This window comes from Kwoniella pini, chromosome 8 (genome assembly GCF_000512605.2).
Source record: "Kwoniella pini CBS 10737 chromosome 8, complete sequence".
Classification (NCBI taxonomy): domain Eukaryota; kingdom Fungi; phylum Basidiomycota; class Tremellomycetes; order Tremellales; family Cryptococcaceae; genus Kwoniella; species Kwoniella pini.
Genome location: NC_091723.1, coordinates 326,461 through 350,298, shown reverse-complemented (window position 1 = coordinate 350,298; position 23,838 = coordinate 326,461). Strand labels below are relative to the sequence as shown.

The 23,838-nt window shown below is 36.5% G+C and overlaps 10 protein-coding genes across 10 annotated transcripts; 4 read left to right on the top strand and 6 right to left on the bottom strand.

Annotated features, from left to right (window-relative positions):
• Nucleotides 1-5,018: 5,018 nt before the first annotated feature.
• Nucleotides 5,019-7,477, bottom strand: I206_105881 (uncharacterized protein; the record flags this gene model as incomplete). The annotated part of the gene is made up of 5 exons (XM_070203202.1): nucleotides 5,019-5,139; nucleotides 5,192-5,552; nucleotides 5,680-7,080; nucleotides 7,158-7,186; nucleotides 7,251-7,477. 5 exons carry the CDS (start codon nucleotides 7,475-7,477, stop codon nucleotides 5,019-5,021), a joined length of 2,139 nt encoding a protein of 712 aa, XP_070059303.1.
• Nucleotides 7,478-7,753: 276 nt separating this feature from the next.
• Nucleotides 7,754-9,024, bottom strand: I206_105880 (uncharacterized protein; the record flags this gene model as incomplete). The annotated part of the gene is made up of 7 exons (XM_019156430.1): nucleotides 7,754-7,823; nucleotides 7,893-8,204; nucleotides 8,268-8,470; nucleotides 8,529-8,617; nucleotides 8,679-8,757; nucleotides 8,815-8,865; nucleotides 8,926-9,024. The coding sequence occupies 7 exons, from the start codon at nucleotides 9,022-9,024 to the stop codon at nucleotides 7,754-7,756; spliced, it is 903 nt and encodes a 300-aa protein (XP_019010232.1).
• Nucleotides 9,025-9,387: 363 nt separating this feature from the next.
• I206_105879 (uncharacterized protein) lies at nucleotides 9,388-11,451 on the top strand (the record flags this gene model as incomplete). The annotated part of the gene is made up of 4 exons (XM_019156429.1): nucleotides 9,388-10,084; nucleotides 10,158-10,421; nucleotides 10,513-10,652; nucleotides 10,726-11,451. 4 exons carry the CDS (start codon nucleotides 9,388-9,390, stop codon nucleotides 11,449-11,451), a joined length of 1,827 nt encoding a protein of 608 aa, XP_019010231.1.
• A 335-nt stretch (nucleotides 11,452-11,786) lies between these two features.
• Nucleotides 11,787-14,219, bottom strand: I206_105878 (lysine-tRNA ligase; the record flags this gene model as incomplete). Its single annotated transcript, XM_019156428.1, has 9 exons — nucleotides 11,787-11,976; nucleotides 12,117-12,385; nucleotides 12,465-12,515; nucleotides 12,576-13,073; nucleotides 13,155-13,464; nucleotides 13,527-13,633; nucleotides 13,717-13,884; nucleotides 13,949-14,078; nucleotides 14,149-14,219. The coding sequence occupies 9 exons, from the start codon at nucleotides 14,217-14,219 to the stop codon at nucleotides 11,787-11,789; spliced, it is 1,794 nt and encodes a 597-aa protein (XP_019010230.1).
• Nucleotides 14,220-14,680: 461 nt separating this feature from the next.
• Nucleotides 14,681-15,790, top strand: I206_105877 (mitochondrial 54S ribosomal protein uL15m; the record flags this gene model as incomplete). Its single annotated transcript, XM_019156427.1, has 4 exons — nucleotides 14,681-14,833; nucleotides 14,921-15,081; nucleotides 15,186-15,550; nucleotides 15,666-15,790. 4 exons carry the CDS (start codon nucleotides 14,681-14,683, stop codon nucleotides 15,788-15,790), a joined length of 804 nt encoding a protein of 267 aa, XP_019010229.1.
• A 104-nt stretch (nucleotides 15,791-15,894) lies between these two features.
• On the bottom strand, nucleotides 15,895-17,441 carry I206_105876 (uncharacterized protein; the record flags this gene model as incomplete). Its single annotated transcript, XM_019156426.1, has 6 exons — nucleotides 15,895-16,583; nucleotides 16,688-16,793; nucleotides 16,901-17,051; nucleotides 17,158-17,230; nucleotides 17,296-17,375; nucleotides 17,437-17,441. 6 exons carry the CDS (start codon nucleotides 17,439-17,441, stop codon nucleotides 15,895-15,897), a joined length of 1,104 nt encoding a protein of 367 aa, XP_019010228.1.
• Nucleotides 17,442-17,894: 453 nt separating this feature from the next.
• I206_105875 (uncharacterized protein) lies at nucleotides 17,895-18,547 on the bottom strand (the record flags this gene model as incomplete). The annotated part of the gene is made up of 2 exons (XM_019156425.1): nucleotides 17,895-18,192; nucleotides 18,264-18,547. The coding sequence occupies 2 exons, from the start codon at nucleotides 18,545-18,547 to the stop codon at nucleotides 17,895-17,897; spliced, it is 582 nt and encodes a 193-aa protein (XP_019010227.1).
• A 358-nt stretch (nucleotides 18,548-18,905) lies between these two features.
• I206_105874 (uncharacterized protein) lies at nucleotides 18,906-20,408 on the bottom strand (the record flags this gene model as incomplete). Its single annotated transcript, XM_019156424.1, has 3 exons — nucleotides 18,906-19,110; nucleotides 19,191-20,048; nucleotides 20,149-20,408. 3 exons carry the CDS (start codon nucleotides 20,406-20,408, stop codon nucleotides 18,906-18,908), a joined length of 1,323 nt encoding a protein of 440 aa, XP_019010226.1.
• A 451-nt stretch (nucleotides 20,409-20,859) lies between these two features.
• Nucleotides 20,860-21,786, top strand: I206_105873 (uncharacterized protein; the record flags this gene model as incomplete). Its single annotated transcript, XM_019156423.1, has 4 exons — nucleotides 20,860-21,039; nucleotides 21,126-21,255; nucleotides 21,382-21,554; nucleotides 21,682-21,786. 4 exons carry the CDS (start codon nucleotides 20,860-20,862, stop codon nucleotides 21,784-21,786), a joined length of 588 nt encoding a protein of 195 aa, XP_019010225.1.
• A 978-nt stretch (nucleotides 21,787-22,764) lies between these two features.
• I206_105872 (uncharacterized protein) lies at nucleotides 22,765-23,683 on the top strand (the record flags this gene model as incomplete). The annotated part of the gene is made up of 2 exons (XM_019156422.1): nucleotides 22,765-23,107; nucleotides 23,178-23,683. The coding sequence occupies 2 exons, from the start codon at nucleotides 22,765-22,767 to the stop codon at nucleotides 23,681-23,683; spliced, it is 849 nt and encodes a 282-aa protein (XP_019010224.1).
• Nucleotides 23,684-23,838: the final 155 nt, after the last annotated feature.

The following is a 23,838-nucleotide window of genomic DNA, read 5'->3' as shown; positions in this document are numbered from 1 at the left end:
AACTTGGATCCCCAGAAGATGAACTAATCCAATACCCTTGTAATTCGTATCTTGGTATTCAGCGTCTTGTTGTACTCTCTTAAGCTTCTGTTGTCGTCAAGGGTAATTGATATTCCAACGATTATATAAGGTTTTGCCGGTTCACTAAACCGCCACGTAAGTATTCTGTTCTTGCTGATATTGAATTTTTGGTGAATTCCACCACTCCCAAGTCTTCATGTATATGACTACTTACCAGATCGAATCAATGCGACTACTGACCTTCTGAAGAGAACCCTTCCTTGGTATTGCCTTGTGCGTTTGCTTCTAGTATAGAAGCCCACCTTGCTGGTTGCTGGCTGAATGGATAGTCTTAATTTGCCGAAACTTCCACCTGGAGCGATAAATTCTCCGAAGTGGAATGATTGGGCCGAGGAGTATTCAGCAAAGCTACCAAAGCCATGAAATTTCAGTTTGCTGTAAAGTAATGAATTTCGAAAGGATGATGGAACACATCGACATTAGAAAGGAGAAAATGAACTGACTCACCCTTCAATCTTCTATGGTCCCAAGAAACGTATTAAGACTATATACTGCAAGTCATAAACAGAAGAACCGAATCGCGCGTATAAATTCGGATGTACCTTTCTGCTTTTCACCCCTGAGGTTTGATTACTATAATTACTTTCAAGTTTGTAAGGGAGACGAAGCGTCTTCTCTACGTTTTGTATCAGGCGATTACACGGAAGATGAAGTATCGAAAAATAACAATGTCTTAAAAATAGAATAGTGAGGAAAAAGGTCAATCTTGTGAAAGCCTCCAACTTCCTGAAAGAGAATGCAAATCCCTTAGAGTACTTCTACGAAATTCTGACGATTCGGTGTTGTGTCACTATGTAATGGGATAAAAGCGTGGAAAGGGAGAGCAAGGATTTTGCTTAACGTGAAGATGAGACTATTAGAGTTAAATTCAACGTTCGAGAAAAAAACAGGAGCGTTGAGGGATTTTACCAAATTATTTCTACCTGTTTGCGATTAACGGTCCGCGATTCCGGCATTGCCAAACGGAATGTCCAAACTTGACGATCGCCCTTGAAGTCAAGCTTCGACTTCGACACTCGGTTGGTTCAGCAGTCGAGCGAGCTTGACCCTTCTAGTAGGTAGAACTATGTGAAAATCAATCACATGCCAAAGCCCCTAAAACCCTCTTTGAGAGGATGTGATGTTGAAAAATATGTTCCAATATTTTGTCTCCACATTCTAAGTCGGCTTCTCATGAAATTCAAGTCGGCTTCTCATGATTACGGTACTTTTATCGTAAATTAAAAAACCCTTATGACAAGAAACTCAGGATCTTTCAACGTTAATTGCGACTTTTTGGCAGTTTATTTGATTCCTGCTCACGACCGGGGCAGCATGTGAGAGCCTTGTCCAAGACATCAGAAAGAAGAACTGTAATTGAGGTGGAGATGTCACCGAGAATAACCGTTCGTAACCAGGTGGTCAGGTTTACGGCATGACAATCCCTTTCGATAGCCCTGGCGTAAGACAGGGAACCTGTTATTAGAGTTTAGAATTTGAACCCACCGCTCTATCGTTTCTTCCGTCGTGGGATAACCGCTCTTATCGCTCCACGGACATCGAAGACAGGTAGCATCGTGAGCAAAGCTGGATAGGTATCCAAACTGGCCAAACCCCATTCATAACGCCCCTTTGGGCCCTAAGCTTTCGCTCGCATGTGTTCTATATTGAATCATGAGACGATGTACGACCATAGAAGGGCAACATGACCGCTTAGAGAAGTCTACCAGATAATTGGCGACGATAGCGAGAGGAAGAGCGAAGGGATTTTTAGATGCCCTGATCTATCATTCCCACAGCATCATAGACAGACACACAGTACATACAATTTAATCTACTGCTGACCCTTGATCACGAAAATCGGGACAACGAAGATCTACTCAGCTTTAATTGATTACTGCATGTGAACCATGTTTAGGTAGACTAGCGGTTCCTAATGAATGGTTCTAGAAGGTAGTTTAATCAAGTTTGCGCAGCAGAAATAGGCATATGGGATACATCCGTATCACCTGTATGCTCCGACGTGCGGTTATGTTATGATCCGACCGCTCGACGGCTAATTTGAGCAAAATCTAGAAATGGCTAAAAAGGAGAAGCCTTGTGGTGCCTGAGCGGGCGGACTGTGCGGATGGAAAAGCTAATTGTCTCAACTCCGAAAGCTCTTGTTGAACTTGACGAGATAATCTACCAACCAAATAAATATGAAATGTATTTTGAGGTGTGCGGTCCAGCGTAAAATAGGCTGAAGGCGCCCATACTCCGCCTAGAATCTAAATTTCGGCCTTTCCGCTCCTTTCGGATAGCCTATGTGCGATTATGGGTCCTGCCATCGGTAGGATTCTTCAATTTATCCTTTTGGATTTTGCGAATATAATCCCGTAAAAGAGATTTCGTAATATACTTAATTTTTTTTCGCGTTTTCCTGATGATGCCATCATCGTGGGTATGTCTCCGATCACTTGTTCCTTGTTGAATCAGGTACAGTATTATATTGTGTGGTCCGCAACTGCTCATACGGATACATTTCTTCACATCCTTCATCATATCATGTTCACAGCTCCAAAGCTGAAATGTATCGCAATTGAGGGATATACAGTTGTATGGCTCCGCGAGAGTTAAAATCGATGAAAATAATCAAGTTGACACTCGCTCATTCACACTTCACTAACCGCTTGGGGCGCGTGAATCTGGGTGTTGTCCCAGGGTTACTCATTTGCTGTCGGTAAATGTTGATGAGCTAGCGAATACTCATGGTTCAATTTATCGCCGCACTACCTACGTTCTGATAATTAGCTTTCTCTTCGAGTTGGCAGCTGACTTACCCGCCGCATAGTGATCTATTTCATGGATGTCGCAATATATCAGCCTCTTGCAATTGCTCACTAGCTGGCATGTTGGCTGAGAGCATTGATACAAAAATCTGCTGACAAGTATTGTCTGTCATCTCCTTCGCAAATACTCAGATGACAGAGGAGTCAGTTGAGGGTGTCTTAAACAGTATTAGTGGTTGTCTTCATACGATTAATGAAGGCTATCTTGGGTTCACGTCATGTGGATCTCGTGGGAAGGCTTTGCAGTATACGTATATCACATAATGCATTTGAAGGGTTTATAGATGGAATCAAATCCAAAGTGGCTCTTCATTAAATCCCGTCAAACGCCTCTTTCCGTCCATGTTGATATTCGCCAGTGCTGATCAGGACTTGCAATATCGGTTCCATTCTTTTAACGTTAATTAGCGAAGGAACGAAGGCGATGGGAGAGCAATTATATAAAGTTTCAATTCACAAGCTGTTGCTACTAGGCGAAGGGAAGAATAGGGGTGGAGAACAGCAGGTATTTTCGGTGGATTTGCTCTGTATCTCATTTCCCGAGTCATGATGAATTCAATGTTCCCGTTCTGCTCTCGAGCGAGTAATATATCTACGTCTCGCGTATTCGATGGCAAGAGCTCAAGATTATAACTGCAAACCACATTCGAATGCTAGACCGCTATTGATGGAGCCATGTAGATAAACGGACAGGCACGAGATTGGTTTTTGGCTAAGAAATGAAACGGTTTTCATGCACTCATTGCATTGGACTCTAAAGCTTCTTTTCTACCTTAAAAGTTGTTGTATCTTAAATGGCCTTGACTACCCTTGAAAGATCAAACGCTACAGCAAACCAATATCGCTTCCTCCATAAACTGTGAAAGCTTCTTTGACCGACTCATAATTTTGTAGCGGCCGCAATACATCTTTCCGGTTCTTTGTTATCCAATCTACGATCCGTAGGAATAAGCTTTGGCTCACGAGAGCTTGATGGGTCTGGGAAGTCATTTAAGGAAAATCAGTTTCGGGAAGCAGGTCAAGGTCGGTTCAGATATTCCGTATATATTGTTTCTTTTAACAGGCACTTAGTCCGGCTTGTTCAAGCCATTGCTATCCTCTTCATACATTCATCTCCACACCTACCTCCAATGACTTACGTAGTGGCCATTCAACCCATGGAGGACCTTACACTTCGGCGTCACTACAATGCCTCTACTTTAAAACATCTTCTTGCAAATTCAAATTTCATGCGAGGCCTGACCAAGGGAATTCACTTGGGCGTTTTGGATCTTTGAAATATCGCATATTGAAAAGTCCTATTCGAGTGCAGCTAGCGTAGGCTTCGCTAGGGCAGGAGTAGAGCAGAAGCCAGCAAGGAGATTCATATCAATCTTTAACGTAGCGATTAAGGAGTCAACCAATCGAATGGCTGTTTGGGTACTTGCAAAATCAACGCTGAAATCTCTGTTCAGATGTTACACACGTAGCCAAGTCAGTCTCCTTCAAATCGCAATGCTATCATGCAATAATAAAAACTAAATCCGTTAAATCTGTATGTTTTTCGGAATAAAACAAATATATCCTCGATTGAATGAATGTTCCACTCGTTCCGCCAATCTGGCTGAAACGACATTCGTACTACACATTGTATACGGCGGTGGGTCTAGCACTGAACGATAGGCGGCCAATTACGATGACTCAGGTCTAGGATGCGGCTTCATTAATCCATTTACTGCACTGTTTAACAGACTGTTTTGTTGGATAAGAATGCCCTCATCTAAGAGAGTTATCGAGCAGATGCTCGCTTGTGCTTCAGGGTGAGAGATAGTATTATATATGGTGTATTATAGAATGTATGTGAGACATCCCGCGAGCCTCAAATATGCATCAGCGGTTAGTCTCTTTGCGCCCTACGTTGTTGACTGTGTCCTTTCCAGCCAGTATGCCATCCTATTCTCTGCCAAGACGTACACTGACAGCCCGTTCATGTCTCACATGCGATACACAGACGGAACCTAAAATTTGGGTAGCCGAACGCTCCCTCATGTCCTGTCATCTTGTCGACGGGTGTTTTGATATGAACGAGATTACAAGCGATACATAGATGACGTATAAACACACATAATTCTTAGCCAGTAGCGCCGATCAACGATTGACATGATGTTGTAAGTTTTTGAAATGAGCAATATGATCTTCAGTAGCTTTTAACATTTCCTGAGCCATTTCGTAAACCTGTGATCCAGGTTTGTTGTACATCATTGCGTTACTAATTCAAATGGAGTCAATACTGACCTCAATTTATCCAAAGACACACTCACGCAAAGATTAGCAAAACATCCCTTTCAAAATTCTCTATACCAGTAATATGACCTTCCTTAATTCTTGCTCTAATAGTTTTCAAATCCATAGGACGTTTAATTATTTGATGATAATCTGAAGCTTCAGTTTTTTTGACTGGATTTTGAAAAACATTACCATTACGATGTTGTGATATAGTATCTAATAGAGAATATAATAATTTTTGTGATGATTTTTGTGATGGAGTTGGTTTAAATCCTTGACCTCCTCCTCCTCTGATTGAATTTGTAGTTGATGCAGGAGTTCCTTCAATTGTAAAATCACCTGAAATATCGGCTGCTGAATTTGAAGCTTGATCATTTTCTGATTGATCTCTTACGGCTGATCGGAGGACCTGTTAGCGAGAATTAACCTCAAAATCGTTGACGAGATTTGTATATCTTTCTCTCTTCCCAAAAGATCCGAAAGAGTGTAAGGAGAAAACGAAAATCAGATTAATTTCACTCACTTCTAGCTGATGCTCGTGTACCTCTTTTCTCACTAGGTACAGGTGTCTCCTTTTCCTTTTCTTTTTCCTTTTTCTCCTTCTCCCTGGCTCTTTCTCTCTCTTTCTCAGTAGGTCGACCACGTCTGGCAGATGACCTTATAGGCTTCTTTTCCTCTTCTTCTTCCGCATCTTCCTCTTGTCCTTCGTCCTCATCCTCCTCTTCTTCCTCAGCTTCCGTTTCAGCCTTGACACTGTCTAAAGCCGCACTTTGCTCTCTAACAGATTTCGACACCACATCATCCCTCATACCTCTTCCACCTTTTGTACCCATACTTCTCCTGCCAGATCTTCTTTCCTCAATTGGAGCAGGTGTTGATCTTGTAGAAGATTGTACTGAAGCAGCACGTCTGGATACAGTAGGTGAAGACTTTTTATTGATCACAACTTCAGGCGAAGCCTTGAGATTTCTAGTTGATTCCCTCCTTGTACCTCTTCTGGTACGAGGAACGTTCTCGTCCTCTTCTTCCGATTGATCTTTTTCTTCAGCTTCAGCTTCCGCCTCATCTTCCTCGTGAGTCACGGCAGGCGAAGAAGCAACTCTTGCATTACTTCTTCTACCACTTCTCTTGGGCGCAGGTGCACCTTTGAGTGGAACAGATGCTTTTCGTTTATTGCTTCTAGTACTCTTCGGCGCGGTCTCTTCGGTAGCTTCTGGTGTAGCGTGATCGGAAGGGGGAGAGGAAAGATCTGAACCAGGTGCAGGAGAAAGGTCAGATCGAACTGATACTGCGGGTGAAAATCGTCTTCTATGTTGAGTTTTCACTTTAGATTTAGGGACAGAGGGCGATTTGGCATTTCGTTCGGACTTGATATCCTCATCATCATCTTCTTCCTCTTCCTCTTCTTCTTCTTCTTCTTCTTCTTTGTCTTGGTCTTCTACCTGCTCCGCTGTCGTTTGATCCACTTCTGCTATTGCGTTCTTTCCATCTTCTATCTCATTACCCTTGTCTTTCTCCAATCCCTCCGAATCTTCTCCCTTCGTGATAGATGGCTCTTCTGTTTCTGCCATGACGACTTCGTCCTCTACAGCTTTTTCACCGTCAACGGGGATTTGATCATCTTGTTTAGCATCTTTTTCTGCTTCAGCTTTTACTTTCTCTTCTTCGGTTATAGGTCCATCTTCTATCGCTTTTTTCACAACTTCTGGTTCAGGGAACCAACTATCCAATAATTTTTTACCATATTTCCTAGCTATAATAGTACGTATTTCACTTCTTATATTTTCATCAGCTTCTCCATTTTTTAAAGAGGTAATTTCAATCATTAATTCTTTAAATCGATTTTCATATTGTAAAATTGTTTGTTGAAGTTCTTCCATTCGTTTGAGATAATATGTTTGAGCTAAACGTTTATGAGTTTGAGCTACAGTAAGATTGAGATTTATAAGCTCTCAAATCATCTTAGTCAAAGGTCAGAGATAGAAGGACTAGGTAGCTTACCCAATGGTTTCATTGCATCTGGAGCGGGTCTACGATACAATGTAATCAGTCTCATTATAAGAAAGCAGAAAACCCCAATTATAGATGACTTACACGTTGATCTTCAACCCAGCCATTAGTTCCATGTATATGGTTTCACATGACTCTGGAGTGAAGAGTTCTGAAGGTCGATTTAGACAGCACGGATGTGAAGAGATTAATTTGGATATAGCAGGCCATGATATTGCGCCTAATTTATGTATAGCTTGTGATAATAGTAATTTCTCTTGAATGCTCAGCTTATCCGCTTGAGAGTGGGTCGAAGTGGTAGGTACGACCATACTGATGGCTGCTCCGATGATTTCACTACTGGATATAGCTGTATTTACGTAGAAAAAGGTATAAAAAGTCGAAGTGATATGTGTGTTATTGGTGTTTTTAAGGCAACATGTGCGAGGAAAATAGCTTACGTAAAATACATGAAACGATCATCCCTCTTTTGGGATATTACATGGTCCATATCTTATATACAAAAAATGGCTACATACAAAAGGCTCTAATTGTTCAATTACCATGGCTGCTGAGTGGGAGACCATACAGTCTTGCGCAATTCGCCGCTAATCCCTAAATCTTTTGGAAGATCGCTTACCCTCCAATTCATCGGGACTAGAGACCTCTCGAGTCAGCCTACACGAACCCACATGGTCATTGTCAGCTATTGAATTGGGAAATCGAGGAAAGGTCGAACGAACCCACAATCTCCCACCAGCAACTCCAGCTCCCACACCTGGTTTACCACCCGCAGTAGAAGCTAACAAACCCTCGTTGGTAAGGTGGCTACCGCCTAGTCCACCCATCTGAAAGTCTTTTAGATTCCCGCCTCGAGGACCAAATCCTCCATAAGCTGGTTTCATTTTGGAATTCTTCAATTCCAATGCGATAGTCTCATATTCTCTGTCTCTATAAGCCTTGTAATCTGCTTGGTCGGCTGCTTCGTTGGCTGCATTTTGGCGCGTAACCAGTATTTGTTCGTCTAATGTCGTTAAGAGGGTTTCTGCTGTTTTGCACCTGAAATCGACTAGTGTCAGTATGACGGTTTCTCCTAGAAGAGGATATGCTGAAGGTGCCTACCAGTTGAGCAGACCGTTCTGTACTGCGATTAAGTCTTGTTCTTCCAGATCACGACTTGCAACCCAATCCACGTGTAAGACCTTTTCGTGATGATGCATCTTGCCGCTCAACAAACCGGCATATATCGCATCAATGATAAGATCTTCCAGTTGCCGTATAGATTCTATGCGCAGTGATGTGAGGATTTGATCATACGTCAGAGACTGGTTGCAAAATTGTCAATACTTGGCCGTGATAAGAACAGCGACAATCCTGGCTCACCCTATTGTGTAGAGCGAGAGAAACCAGAGTAAGATGCTTTAATTTTAAAGTGTGCGCGGGAGTAAGTGGTGGATATGAGCTCGGCGAGCCTATCAGTTATATCAGCTATGTATACTCGAGAAGTATGACCAGACATGTTTTGCTGCTTACTATCATATTTCGTCAGATTGCCATAAGCGAATAATCTGAGAAGGTTATAATGCCCTTGATAAGTGGGATCTGCTGAGAGCTGATGAGGAAAGATCAGCTGAGCCTCCATGCCATAAAGTAGCATAAGACAGCTTACGTCTTTGATATTCGGAAGATCTAACAATTCAGCAAAAACATATACGCCGGCCTATCATCGAATCGATCAGCATGAACTCCTTGAGTGAAATGCGTGATTTCTCTAGCTTACCGCAGCAGTGACGTCCGTTATAACTTTGGCTGCTGATGCCCCTTTAGTTGATCTTGCCAGAAGTAGATATGGCTCGAGCTTAGATGCTGAGTCCGACATGATTGCGCAGACCTCTCTCTTCTACCGTTTGAGCAAAAGATTAAAGAAAGAACTCAACTTTGATCAATATGGGTGATCATAATACAAGAAGGAATGCGGGGCAACGTTGGACAACCTCCACTTCCACTAAGCTGCCACTTCCGGCATTTCGGCAATATGATAAACCTACATCAACCTGAGTGTTTTGATTGATCATGATTCCTTATTCATGGTTACCAACTACTAATAATACTACCTCGCTATTGTCAACATACATCATCCCATTTCCCATCGCTTCTTCTTTCCTCCCATTTATCAACACAACATTCAACATCCTCCCTCCACTTTACAAGTCCACTCAGTCTTACCTTATATTCTCCCAAGATGGAAGGTCAAGCCATTCATTCTCATTCTCCTCTCAACTTGGCAGCAGCAAATGATATACCTTCTTTCGTCATTGATCCTTCTCTAGAGGCATCTAGCGAGTTCTTCCAAGATCCAGTTGTAGATATAGATCATCATCATCATCATGCTGATGTTGACGAGCATTCTCAAAATCTTAATCAAGGGGATCAATTGAGAGATAATACCCATCAAATAATCGATTCAGAAGGAAACGATCATAATAATCAGCCTACACAAGAAGATATAGATGCTGTCATCAAGGCTTCTTTAGATCATGCACAAGCTCAAGCTGCTGCTGATGCAGTCGTCGCGGCTGTATCGAGATTGAATGATAGCATCGATCCATCTCTTGCTGATTCAGGCGAACAATTGGAGAACCAAAATGATGGTAAAAGTCAAATAGACCAAAAATTTTCAAACACTGAACCAGGGCAAGAGCATAATCCGATTCACGAGCCACCATTACACATAGCTCCCTTTTCTAGACCATCAAGGTCAATTGAAGATACCCCCTTACCCCTCTACCTTCATTTTGGAAGTAAGAATCATTTCTTAAGATGGCTGGATGCGGAAAGTAGTTGGTGTCATTTCGTTCAAAGACGAACAACTACACCTGATAAGAGATCTGCGGAGAGGTTGCAAGCAAGGATGCGAGCTCATCAAAGAAGTTTGAATGGTAAGTATAGATCAATCAATCACCCCATGCAAGATTTTTCGCAACTGACTTGACATTTCCTATAAAATCGCAGCGATGACACCAGAAGAACGAGAAGCAGCTACTCCACTGAAAACACGTCGACGTAAAAGAGTTTCACCCGTCTTCGAGAAAGTGACTTTTACGTGTCATCACGCAGGAACATACGAATCTAAACATTCCACCTCATTACCCGAAGAAAAGCTTCGAAAAAACACAAAGAAATCCGTGAAATGCGCTTGCGCAAGTCGAGTTGTGCTCAGTGAGCTGCAGACAGGCGATTGTAAGGTAGTCTACCATTGGAAACATGAAGGCCATGGTGAGTTTACCGATTAGTTGTCGCCGGACGTCGAAGTCATTCAAGATGTTGTGGAACGAGAGCTGACCAGTCTTATGTGTCGATCTCACAGATCCGTTCTCAGATGCTGATCTCGAGGGCGGAAGATTACCTAAATCAATCGATACTTGGTTAAACAAGCAAATTGAAGCTGGAAAGACGTTAGATGATATACGGAAGGTGTTGAACATATCGGAAGAGGATAAGGAAGCCGTAAGTAGCTTCGCTCAAGCAAATTGTCGTCAAGGAAGTCGTAGCTAATTTGCACATAATACAATTGTATTAGTACTTGGCGAAAGTGTCAGCCGACCCAACTGCACTCGAACCAAATATGCCACCTCCCTTAGCTCTTGCTTTGAAAGTAAAATATCCAGATATCTATAATCGATATCGAAAGCTTAGAGGACCTGTGAAAGAACATAAACAACTGAAAGGATCAACCAAACGTACAGCTAGCGGAACAATCAAAGCTGGATCTAGAGTAGACGGAGAAGAAAGTGATGCCGGACCATCAGGTTCAACTACACCTATTCCAACAGAAGGGGATATACATACTTTAGGAGATTTAGATCCACTTATGTCACATACGTCAAGTGTAAATGAACATCTAGGAGGTTTAACAAATTCATTAATTCCACCGTATACAAATAATCATGAAAATAAATTAGATCAAAATGGAATGATTATTGATGATGATGAACATAATGAAGTAGATACAGAATTTGCTCAATTAGCATCTTCTCATGATCTTTTAAATTCACATGAACATGGACAAAATGGAGAAAATGAAGTAGTTGTTGTAGATGATTTGATTAATTCTCATGAAGGTTTAGCTAGAGCTTTATTAGATTTACCTAGTGCAGGTTTAAGAGATGAAGATGGAAATGAAATGAGTCTTGAAGAAGCTATGAGACGTATGGCTGAAGGTGTAGCTCAAGTTGCTGCTCAAGAGCAGGAACAAGAACAAGAAGAAGAAAGGGGACAGAAACAAGAATTACATGATGAAGATTAAGATTTATTGATGTTACCAAGAATCTCAAAGAACTGGCATGACAGAAACGAAGTTCGTCAAGCTGAAGATAAAAATACGCGAAAACAAGTCATATTTGAAGTGTATCGTAAAAATGGATACGCTTTCAACCGATTAATAATGTCGTTATTGTTGATCGTAATAATCATTAGTATGTATAAAAGTTGATCTCATTTCCCATTTTGTATTTTTGTAATATACTACATACGAACTCGTAAATATTAATCATGTATCTAATGTATTGTGCCAAGGCAATATGCATCCGAGATATAACTACTATTATTATACATCTACGCGTTTTACTACTCCACTGATATCTATTGTCCCTCTTTGGCAGCTTCTGTAGCTGTCACACTAGGCGCAACAGCTTCTACTGAAGTAGCTACAACAGGTCTCATAGCTGGGAAAAGAAGTACTTCTTTAATATTTGCTGAATCAGTTAAGAACATAACTAATCTATCAATACCTAATCCCCATCCTCCAGTAGGTGGTAAACCGTATTCAAGACTATATACGTAAAGAAAGAAAAATTGATAATGAATTAGCTTTGTATATTTTGTTTATTTTTCGCAAAATGTGGGATTAAAAATTTGGTTTAAAAGAGCTAAGAGAATGAAAAAAAAGACTAAAAAAAAACTAAAACTTACGCATCTAAGAAAGTTTCATCAACACCTTGAGCTTCATCATCACCTGCTTCTTTTTGTCTAACTTGTTCTTCAAATCTATCTCTTTGATCAAATGGATCATTTAATTCAGTGTATGCATTACAAATTTCTTTTGTACACATGAAAGCTTCAAATCTTTCACATAATCCAGGTCTTGATCTATGATATTTAGCTAAAGGTGACATAACTTGTGGATGTCCAACAATGAAAGATGGGTTTATACATTGATTTTCAATGAATTCACCAACAAGCTATATTCCCATATTTAGTTTAGTATCACATAGTTTCGAAATCATCTTTTAAGGAAAGTTCGAAAAAAATATGACTCACTTTATCAAGTAATCTAGCATTTGTTTTGGGTTCAGAACAATCGACATTGTGCTTTATCATTAATCAAAATTAGCAAAGATATTTTCAATTGGAAAAAAACGTTGAACGCACCTTCTGACACAATTCTCTCAAGAATTTGTTGGCATTTTCATCATGTAAAGTATCTCCAGGTGGGAAAGTAACATTTAATTGTGATTCAAGTTCACCAATCATATCAAATCTCTTCCAAGGTGTTGTGAAATCAACAGTGTATTCAGGTTTACCTTCACCTTTACCTTGTGGGTGGAAAGTAACTTTGTTGGTTCCATAAAGGTATTGAACTAATCCAGAAATCATAGATTCTGTCATATCCATTAAATCGTACATGTCCGCATAAGCCATATAGAATTCACAAATGGAGAATTCCGGATTATGAGTCATATCAATTTGTTCGTTTCTAAAAACTCTTCCAATTTCGAATACTCTATCTAATCCACCAACTACCAATTCTTTGAGGTATAATTCTGGAGCAATTCGCATGAATAAGTCGAGCTTAAGATCGTTATGATGTGTTACGAAGGGTTTGGCAGTTGCTCCACCAGCTATCATGGACATCATTGGTGTCTCAACCTGTACATCGTAATTGAACAACAGAATCAGAAATGCTACTCTACCTGAAGGAACAAGTAATGCGAATACTCAAAGACTCACCTCAAGGAAACCGAGATTATCCAAGAATTTTCTAATGTAGTTGACCACCTTGGATCTAGTTATGAAAATATCCCTTGTAGGTGGGTTCATGATTAAATCGAGGTATCTCTTTCTGTATCTTGATTCTTGGTCGACAACACCTTCTCGTCCTGGTAATTGATGGAGACATGGTGAGAGTAATTGAATGGAAGAGATTGTCAAAGATAATTCTCCCATCTTGGTTCGAGATGGAATACCAGTTACTCCGACGATATCTCCTCTTCGAATGACTGAATGGGATTTGGTGAATTCCTCAGGAGAGGCGGCATTTCTACAACAGGTGTTTGATAATCAGCATTGAATGGATTAGGAGATGTTAACACGATGACGTACTGAATTTGAGCCAAAATTTGTATTTTCTCACCATCAGCCTTTAAATCGTAGAAGATGAGCTTGGAGGATGATTCTCTGATTGTGTATACACGACCGGCGAGGGATATCTAACCATTTAGAGAGAGGTAAGCCATAAGTGAATGACGTTTTGGAGAGGATTTGAAGCGGTCGACACAATGACAGTACTCACAGGCTTGGCATCATCTACATGTGCACCTTTTTCGATCTTACCCTCAACACCCCATTCTCTGACGAAAGAAGGAACAGATTGAGAAACGTGGAATTTGTGAGGGTATGGATTAGGTGATTGTGATTTTCTCAAAGCTTGAATTTCTCTAATTCTTAATTCTCTGAACGCCTGTATTCGTATGCAAAGTTAATTGATGTTCAATGTAACATATACTTCGCATAAAATGACTCACAGTTGCATCTAATTCGACATCATCAGCCTTCTTTTCTGTCTTGGGTTTAGCAGAAGAAGCAGGTTGAGCAGCTGCTTTTTCAGCTTTTTTAGCTGCTAATTGTCTTTCCTTTTGTCTTCGTTTAAGCTCACTGTGATGGTGATTTGGTTATTAACGATTTTACTTTGGTCATGATATTTGACTAATAGGGGATAACTAACGATTTGGAAATCATTTCACCGGTAACTTCATCTTTATGAAGATTAGCAGTAGATTCAGTAGGAGCAGACATTTTGAAATTTCTAATTTGAGTTTGGTTTCGCAAGAATGTTGAAGTATTGATTTTTGTTGAAAATGACAGTTGACTTTGAACTTGACAATGTGAACACGAATGAGTTGTACTGAGTATAGATCGAGTTAGAACTCTAAGCATACGAATCAATTCCAATATCAATTATAGTATACACTCTTTGCGATAAGAGTTGATGATATTTTTTTAGATATACGACTAGGAAGATAAACTATTATTCAGGGGTACAAAATCACAAATTATAGAATGATGTGGCATATTTTTCCATTTTGAAAATAGAATGATATTTACTTGTTAACCATTCATTCCAACCGAATGAGATTAGTCTTAGAGCTTCAGGCTCGACTTTTCGATATTCCTTACTTGATATCTTGCATTCACATTTGTTAATCCAAGTACAAAGCTAACTCGACAAACGCCAACACAACACAACACAACACAACATGTCATTCAACATGTTCAATCAACCACTTCGATCACTAGTCTCATCATCATCGAGACTTTTCGCTTCTTCGTCAAAAGCTTCTTCATCAAGATCAGCTTCTTCTTTCACTCATTTAGGAGATTTACAACCCGCGAAAGGATCGACTCATGCTGTGAGTCACGTTCAAGATTGGTATCAGTAGCTATTTAAGCCTCCTTTGATAAGTAAAATAGCTGATTTTTATGATTGAATACTTAAGGATATTCGATATGGTCGAGGTCCAGGATCTCAAAGAGGTGGAACTTCAGGTAGAGGACATAAAGGTCAAAAAGCACGTAATGGTAAAGGAGTTAGATTAGGATTTGAAGGTGGTCAAACTCCATTACATCGTAAAGTACCTAAAAGAGGTTTTATAAATTTGTAAGTTGGATTTTTTTCTCAACTTTTAAAAAGCTAAAATAATTGAAATTAAAATATTAAGTTTTTTTTAATTAATTGAATTGTTTTTTTTTTTTTTTTTTAAGTACTTCAAAAACTTATGCACCTTTATCTATATCAAAATTACAAGAATTTATTTTAAAAGGTAAAATAAATCCATTAAATCCAATTGGAATTAAAGAAATTTTACAATCAAATTTAATTCATGGAAATTTATCAAATTTTTCAGGAATTAAATTATTAGGTGATTCAAATTCAAATTTACCTTTACCTTCTTTAGAATTAAATTTATCAAGATTTTCAAAATCTGCTTCAGAAAAAATTTTAAATTCAGGTGGTAAATTAACTTCAATTTATTATAATAATTTATCTTTGAGAAAAGAAATTTTCCCTCAAAAATATGCTGGAAAAGATATTAAAAATGCTAAACCTACTAGAAAGAATGATATTTGTGAGTTCCATTTCAAGTTTTATATATTCTCATCTGGTATAAGAGAAGTTTCGAAAAAACAAGGAAAACCTATATAACGAGTCAAATACTAATTTCTTTTTTTCACACTGCATAGTATACTACACCAACCCAAAGAAATTCGGTTACTTGGCAGATACTGTTCCTTCTTCAGCCAAAAAAATGACACCAGCAGAATGGACAGAGAGTAATGCTGTCACTGAAACACAGACGCAAATATAGTAAACATATTACGATTTCATGCATATCTTATCCAGGAGATCAAATCTCTTTATAATTGTATTTGTTGAGTACAACATAGTATTTTTGCACAGTGTGAACGTCTTTTAACGCCTATAATCGCGTTCATCCGTTCTTCTTCGATCGCTCTCTCTTTCTCTGGGCCTATCGTATTCATCCCTATATCGCCTATCTCTCTCATCATCATTCCGATACCTCCTACTGTCATCCCTATCTTTATACCTATCTTCCTTTTCATCCCTAACTCTCTCCCGTTTATCTGACCCATCCCTATCTTCCCTATCTCGAGAAACATATCGCCTATCTTCCTTATCTCGTCTAGTCAAGTCATTCCTATCGCGCGAATTAAAACTAGATCGTATATCATCTCTACCATCTCTCAAATAATCTCCTTCTCTCTGTATTTCACGTTCTAGTTCAAATTTTCCATCTCTCCAATCATCTCTATTAGCTCTTCCTTCTTGTCTTCTATCATCATCATCTTCTGGTTGTCGTTGAATTCTTGAAGTAGATGCAATAGGTGTATATCTTTCTTGTTTGATTTTGATTTTTTCTTTTTCTTTTTCTTCATTGAGTTTTTTCAATTTTTTTTCTTCTTTTCTTTTTTTTCGTTCTTCTTTAGTTTCTCCTTCATATTTTCTTTTTTTACCTTTTTCACCTTTTGTTAAATTTTTAATTTTTAATTTTTTCTTTTCAGATCTTAAAAATGATGCCATTGGATCTTCTTCATCTAAATCATCTTTTTCTTCTTCAGACGATTCATCTGATTCTGATCCTATATTAATAAAGGAATCCAAAATGATTAATTCAGAATATATCATATATCAAATTTATATCAAATATACGAGAGCAATAATTTAATTGATATGATGAACTTACCAGATAATATTGGTGGCATAGCATTATAAGTTGGTTCTTCAGGTTCTTCATATTGTCCTTCATCATTTCTTTTACCAGGTTGACGATAATTCCTTGTATGATCAACCTAATTATAAAATCATAATAAAAAAGAATTAATGAATTCCCTTTTTATCAAATTCCAATCTATTTACAAATTTTTTCAAGAAAGAATGTATTATTTTTATAACTCACCCTTATTGTTCTTCCTAAAACTAAAGCTCCATTCATATTATCAACAGCTAAAACTGTACTTCTTTGATCTTCATACATTAAAAAACCAAATCCTTTTGTTTTACCAGTTTCTTTATCTCTAGGTAAATTTATATCAATTATTTCTCCCCATCTAAAAAGAAGTGAATTTTTGTTTGAATTAGTTTAATATAATAGATAAGTAGAATCAAAATTCCTTTATGATTTTTTTTCTTTTAAAAAAAACAAAAACAACTTACTGAGAAAAAATCGTTATTATATCTCCTTCTGAAAGTTCAAAAGATAATCCACCAACGAAAATATAAGCTGAATCTGAAAATTTGACCAAATACATTAATATAAGGTTGAGATTAAACGAACTTGAAAACGAGATAAACCTTTATATTCATCATGCCATGATCCTTTTACACCTAATTGTAATTCCCTTTCATTGATTCGATTGATTTCACGAATTGTGCTTTATAGATGCTCAAATTAGTTCTTAATTGAATTTGATGAGAAAGGACAAGATTACTTACTTCATCGTGTGATAATTGTTGCTGTGTACATATAGTACTTATTGGAGATTGTACGGTCTTTTTTTGCTATTAATTTATTCTCGAAATCGAAAACAAATGAAAGTAAATACAGTACTGAAAGAAGAAACCGTGATAAGTTCAATTGACCTCCACCTCGAGATTGATTTTGAGATGACCAGTCTATCATCTGTCATCAGTTAAATGGAGTTTCTGTCATTGTATTCTCAAAGCATGCATACTGGGTCAGCTGTACACTAAAAACAAAAAAGTTGCATGGTAATGCTGTAATCTGAATTAATAGACAATGCATCATGTGTGAATTTCTTCATTTGAGCTCTCTAAGGACATTGAAAGAAAATCTCTCATAAATAAATCTTCATACTCATATATCATAAAATTACTACTACTACGAATACTTAATCCATCAAAATATCTTATCACATTTAAAAAAAACAAATTTATAAACCTTTTATTCTTTTTTCAAGTTCAAGTGTTTTTAATTCTTCTTCTTTTTTCTTTTCTTTTAATGATTTTCTTTTTTTAATTCTTAAACCCATTTTTTCTCTTGCTTTATTTTTTGCTTCTTGAATTTTTTTTTCTTTTTGTTTTTTAATTTGTAAATTTGTTAAAGGAATATTTTTTTCTTCAATTCCAACTCCACCTAAACTTGCACCTCTAATTTTTATTTTATTTTTACTTAAATATTCTGTTATAACAGGTGAAGCAGCTGGTCTATATTTAAATTCATCAGAATATCTAAAAACAATCAAAATTAGGTTTTTTTTTTTGTATCTAAATTGATTCACGAAAAATTAAAATAAATTTACCTATTAGCATAAATTATTGTAGGTCCTTTTTCTTTTATTCCTTTTTTACCTAACCAAATACTTAACCAAGCCATAATTAATAAAGCTAAAATTAAAAGTAAACGTTTCCAAATTGAAGGAGGTGGTCTATTAAATTCTTCTTGTACAGATTGACGTAATGGTCTATAAGAAGGATCTGTTTCATGTTGTATTATTGAATTTGAATTAGAAGAATTTGAAAACCTATCTTGATTTTGATTTATAGAATCAATATCAGAAGTAGGTAAAGGTTGATATGTTGTCATTTTTTTGAACCACTCGATTTCCAACTCAACTAAATGAGGTAGTGGAGATTTTGAAGTGTATTGCAGATATTGCTTTTGATGATGTAAGTTTGGAAATAACTCAAAGTCAGATATAGATTTAAAAAGCACAGCTTAAGTTTTGAATTGAATATGAATGAACACGCATAAGTCACTCTTTGACGCGCTGCGCTAAAAGTTCAAGTGGCAATGACCGAAAAAATATCTTGGCTTGGCAAAATTACATTGAACATGAGAATGCATTATCAACCTATGTCTAAGATGCATACGCGACTCTGCATACTTAAACAAGGCTGTAAAGTATAACAATCTGAAAAGAAGATCATGTATCCGCGAGTAACTATCCCACGATCCTTTTGCGTCCATCTACAATACCTCTTCCAGGTATCATACCTGAGCTACTCATTGCTTTTTTCACAAATTTATCTTTCGATGCTTTACCTTTCGGGGTTGTTGATATTTTCTTACGCGAATCTATTATAGGTGGAAGAGATGTTGATGAGGGGTTAAATGTAGGTGGAAGTAAATGAAGGGTGGTTTTGTCACTACACCAAAATAAGTGTGAGCAGATGAATATGTATGTTAGGATTGTACCTTTATCCTCATAATGATCAACGAGACTCACGATATTTTCTTTATCGTTTTATCCTTTGTTACTCTTCTTCTTTTCTTCTTTCTCTTCCCATCTTCTTGAATTTGTGATTTTTGTTCATTCAATTTAGTTAATTCTTTTTCCTTTTTCTCTTTTTCAATTTGAGCAGCTTTATTCAAAGTTGATTTCGATAATGGTTTAGGTGCACCAGGTAATAAATCCCATTTAGTTTCTTCATCATCATCTTCTTCTTCTTCCTCTTCACTTTCATCTTCTGATTCATCTTCTTTGATAGCTTTCCTTTTTTCAAGTTTTTTCGTTATTGATGGTCCAGCTTTTGCAGATGATGATGATGATGATGCGGCGGCGGCGGCGGCGGCGGATGATTGTTTAATTCCAGCTCTAGCTTCACTAGCTTCCATCATAGCTTGCATAGCTGCAAATTTACCTTTCATACTTTCATCTACTTTTACATTTGATATATCTTCTGAACTATCAGAATCAAGTTCTTCTTCTTCTTCTGGATTTTCTTCTTCCTCCGAATCTGTATGATAAGATTTTTCATCATCTTCCTCCAAGCTATTATCTTCGTCATCTTCCAAATTTGATTCTTCATCTTCCAGATTTGACTCATCATCTTCTTCATCCGAAGCTTGAGCCATAGCAGCTTCCATCCTCCTTCTCAACTTTTTCGTTTCTTCATCTTCATCTTGATCATCATTTTCATCCGCATTAGAGTTTTGAGATTTCTGCGCTTTCTTGTTTTTAGGTGGATTAGGTAAATTCTTGATTGTTGATTTCGCTTTTCCCTTAGCCATTTCTGCTTGAGCTTTAGCTTGTGCTATAGCTTGTGAACGAGCTTTAGCTGCTGAACGTTGTGATTCCTTCAATCTGTGAATGGATGATATCAGCAAGTTTTCCTTCGATCACAAAAATCTCATGGAGTGCGATTATCCTATGAGAAATGTATCGATTATGTTATCGAACTCACGAAGCTTCTCGTTCTGCTATACGTTTTTCCTCTTCCATAGCTTTACTCGTACCTACAGCTTCAGGAGCATCATCTTCATCTTCATCATTTTCATCTGTCCAATCTCCTGCATTCTGATCATCTCCACTAAGATGTTCTTCATGTTGTATTTGTTCTTCTTGCAAGATATCATCTTCATTATCACTATCGTTAAATGTAAGCTTTTTGCCTGCAGAAGGTAATATAGCGATAGCTCCTTCGGTTGACTTCTTTTTAGCCATCTTGTGGTATTTGATGATTGGGTTAATATATATCTAATGACAAGCTTTTTGTAATATATTGTTAATAATATCATTATATAATACTCAAGTAGTTTTACCTTGAATATGCGATCTTCAATTATCAGACTTTAAGTCTTAACTTTCAACTTTTTCTGATTATTGAAAACCACGTGATAAATACATGTTGACCGCGTTGCCTGAGACCGGTTTCTTTTTAAGTTTCAATCGGTTCAGCCGGTTAAGCCGGTTATTCAAACATCATCATTATTAAAAGGGAAAATCATACCCCGTCTTTCCTCCATTATATATATATCCTTTGACCTGCTTAGACGTCTGATATTCATTGTGTATAATCATAATAATATCATATCTAAATCGCTCAAACTCGTACTCTATCTCACTAATCACACCGTAAAAAAGCAATAGTTTCACCTTACCTAGCCTCAGTACAATGCCTACAGCTCTTTCACCTCTTCCTTTAAATCCACCAGAAATATGGACTAAACCAACTTACTCAAATACACACGGAGGAAAAACATATAAACCTACACATCCTGATTTATTTAAAGTTGAATTTAATCCTCCAATAAATGGTGAAGAAGAATATTCAAGTAAATTAATAGCTATTAAAGTAAGTTTATTGGGATATCAAATTCAATTTTTCAATCTTTTAACTTGATATTAATAAATTTTTTGGATTTTTTTAACTATTTGTAGGATTTTAAACCTAATGAAATAATAACTAAACTTACAAATTTATCAATTGCACCTGAAAAAGCTTATTCATCTGTTCAGTTTGGTTCTGGTAAAAGAGATCATCTTGAATTAAATTCAGATTTACTTTTTAGTAAGTCTTCGAATAGATTCGATTCAAATCATTAATCATATTCGAATTAATTCAAAAGAAAATCTAAGACTGGTTATAAAACGTTTTGTATTCATTTTCTGCTGATTGATGACTTGTTATTTTTAGTGAATCATTCTTGTTCACCTACTGCTGAAATTCATTTACCTTCAAATAATCTTCAAAATTGGGAAGTAAGAACAACTTTGAAAGGATTGAAAGAAGGTGAAGCAATTACATTCTTTTATCCAAGTACGGAATGGGATATGGCTGCTTCGTTCAAATGTAATTGTGGTTCTGAAGTGAGTTTATTGAGAACTTACAATCCTGCTCCTCAGAGCGATTAATCATTATTCTATTACAATTGATTTCGCTATTATATTGCGTCATATATAATCTGACATAAATTGACTAAATGATATTATACAGAACTGCTTGGGCGAAATAAAAGGTGCTAAGCATATTCCCATAAATGATTTAGAGGATAGAAGTTATATCAATGATCATATCCTACGGTTAAAGGAGACCTCTTAGAAGGTCAATTCCATGATGGATATAAGAGGAATATGAATGCGAAGGTCCAGGTCAAGCAATACTTAATGAGGGTGGACACTTGCTAGATATGGAATGTAGTGATTGGAATTCGAATTGTAGAGTTACATATCGCATAGATCAATAGATCGCTAGACCATGCACGTCCTTCGCATACCATTATCCTATTCGACGCATTTACGCAATTGTATCTTCAAAGAGGATTACCAGTGCTCCATCAACAGGTCAGAATATTCTGGGCAATGTAAGATGCTCTCAATAATTCAGTACTGAAGCAGCAAATGAGTACTTATCCATAATAATAAATTACTCAAAGCATCAATTATCCTTTGAAAGGATACTTTGTAATTCTGATCACGTGAATTAGATCAAAAGTTACGCGATTTGAGATCACGATCCAGTTATTCCGATTTGATCTAATCATGATAAAGAAACGCGTCAATTAGTATACGTCATTTCAGTCATGTTTACAAAGTTAAATGACATTATTCCTTTCTCCAAGTTCTTGACTTGTAAACAAACTCTTTGGCCACCGTGATTATGTTTATACGAATTATTGGATATTCTAAATATGTGAAGAGAGGAATGTGAATGAATTTATATCTTTATTGAATATATGAAGAATAAGGAATAAAATTAATCATAGATTTCGTTCAACTTCTTCCATTTTCTTTATGTTCTGAATTTTCGTATAATTGTCAAGGTAATCAACCACGTTTTCAACTTGCCTCCTTTGGACTTGTTCAATACAATAACATATCATCAATTGTGATACAATCATCAATCAGTCCCCACTTACAATCACATACACGTGAAATCAGTCTTATTTCTTGCCATTATCATCAATTGGAACTATCATTTGTATTTGACTAGAAATACCTCAATTCATCCAAGCGATTATATTTCGATTCTAAATTCTTCTACGTGATTATTATCTTTTAATTAATCTCATATTTCAAAATGCCAATTCCAACAAGACCAATTTCAGTTAATCATCATCCTCGTCATAATAAACAAAAACAATTAAAACCAGGTTATTCAGTACCACGTAAATCAACTAAATCATTATCAAATTCATTAGATTGGAAAAATGAAATTGAAAATTTTAATTCTAATTCTAATTCTAATTCATTACCTGAATTAAAAGGAAGAAATCGATTAATAAATATTATAAATAATAACAATGACAACGTTATACAATTTGAAGAATTTGAAAATAAAAATAATGAAATTATCAAAAGTAAAAGAGAAGTTTGTTTAAATGAATTAATAAAAGATGGAAAAGGTAAACGTGAGAAAAGGGGTTAGTTTTTTTTATTAATCATTTTTTTTTTAATAACTGATTAAATTTATAAAATTTTTAAAAAATATAGTTACTACTGCAACTTCATTAGGATTTGATTTTATACCTAATAATATAATTTTAACACTTCCTAATTCATGTGATCAATCAATTTCAAATTTAACTTCTTTATTAAATAAATCTAAAGTTAAATCAATTTCTCAATTGAAAGATAATGATGATTTAACAACTTGTTTAAAAGAAACCCAATTTTCAATTTTATCTAATTCAGAACCAGAAGATGAAGATGAAATTGATTTTGATTTAAATGATTGGGAATTTATACCTTCTTTAAATAATAATAAAAACAATAATAATAATAATTTTATTGAAGAAGATGATAATTTAAATAGTGAAGGTGAAGAAGATGTAATTATACTTGGAGAATTAGAACTTGATGATTATGATGATGATGATATTGTTGTTGATGATGATGTAAATTCAAAATTCGTTAAACCCATTTTTAATTCTTCAAAAACAAAAAAATTAAAAAAAGATAAAATTAGTTATGCGGATATATTAAGTTTAAATTGTTGATATGTTTTTTTTTACAGAGAAAGGATTAGATCTCTTTTTTGTATTTTATTAGTTGTATTATTATAAATTTACCTTGTGTTGAAAAGTTATTTAATTGTTAAATGTAAATTAAAGATTTTTTGAAAAGAAAATCAAATGAAATTTCTTATGAATGT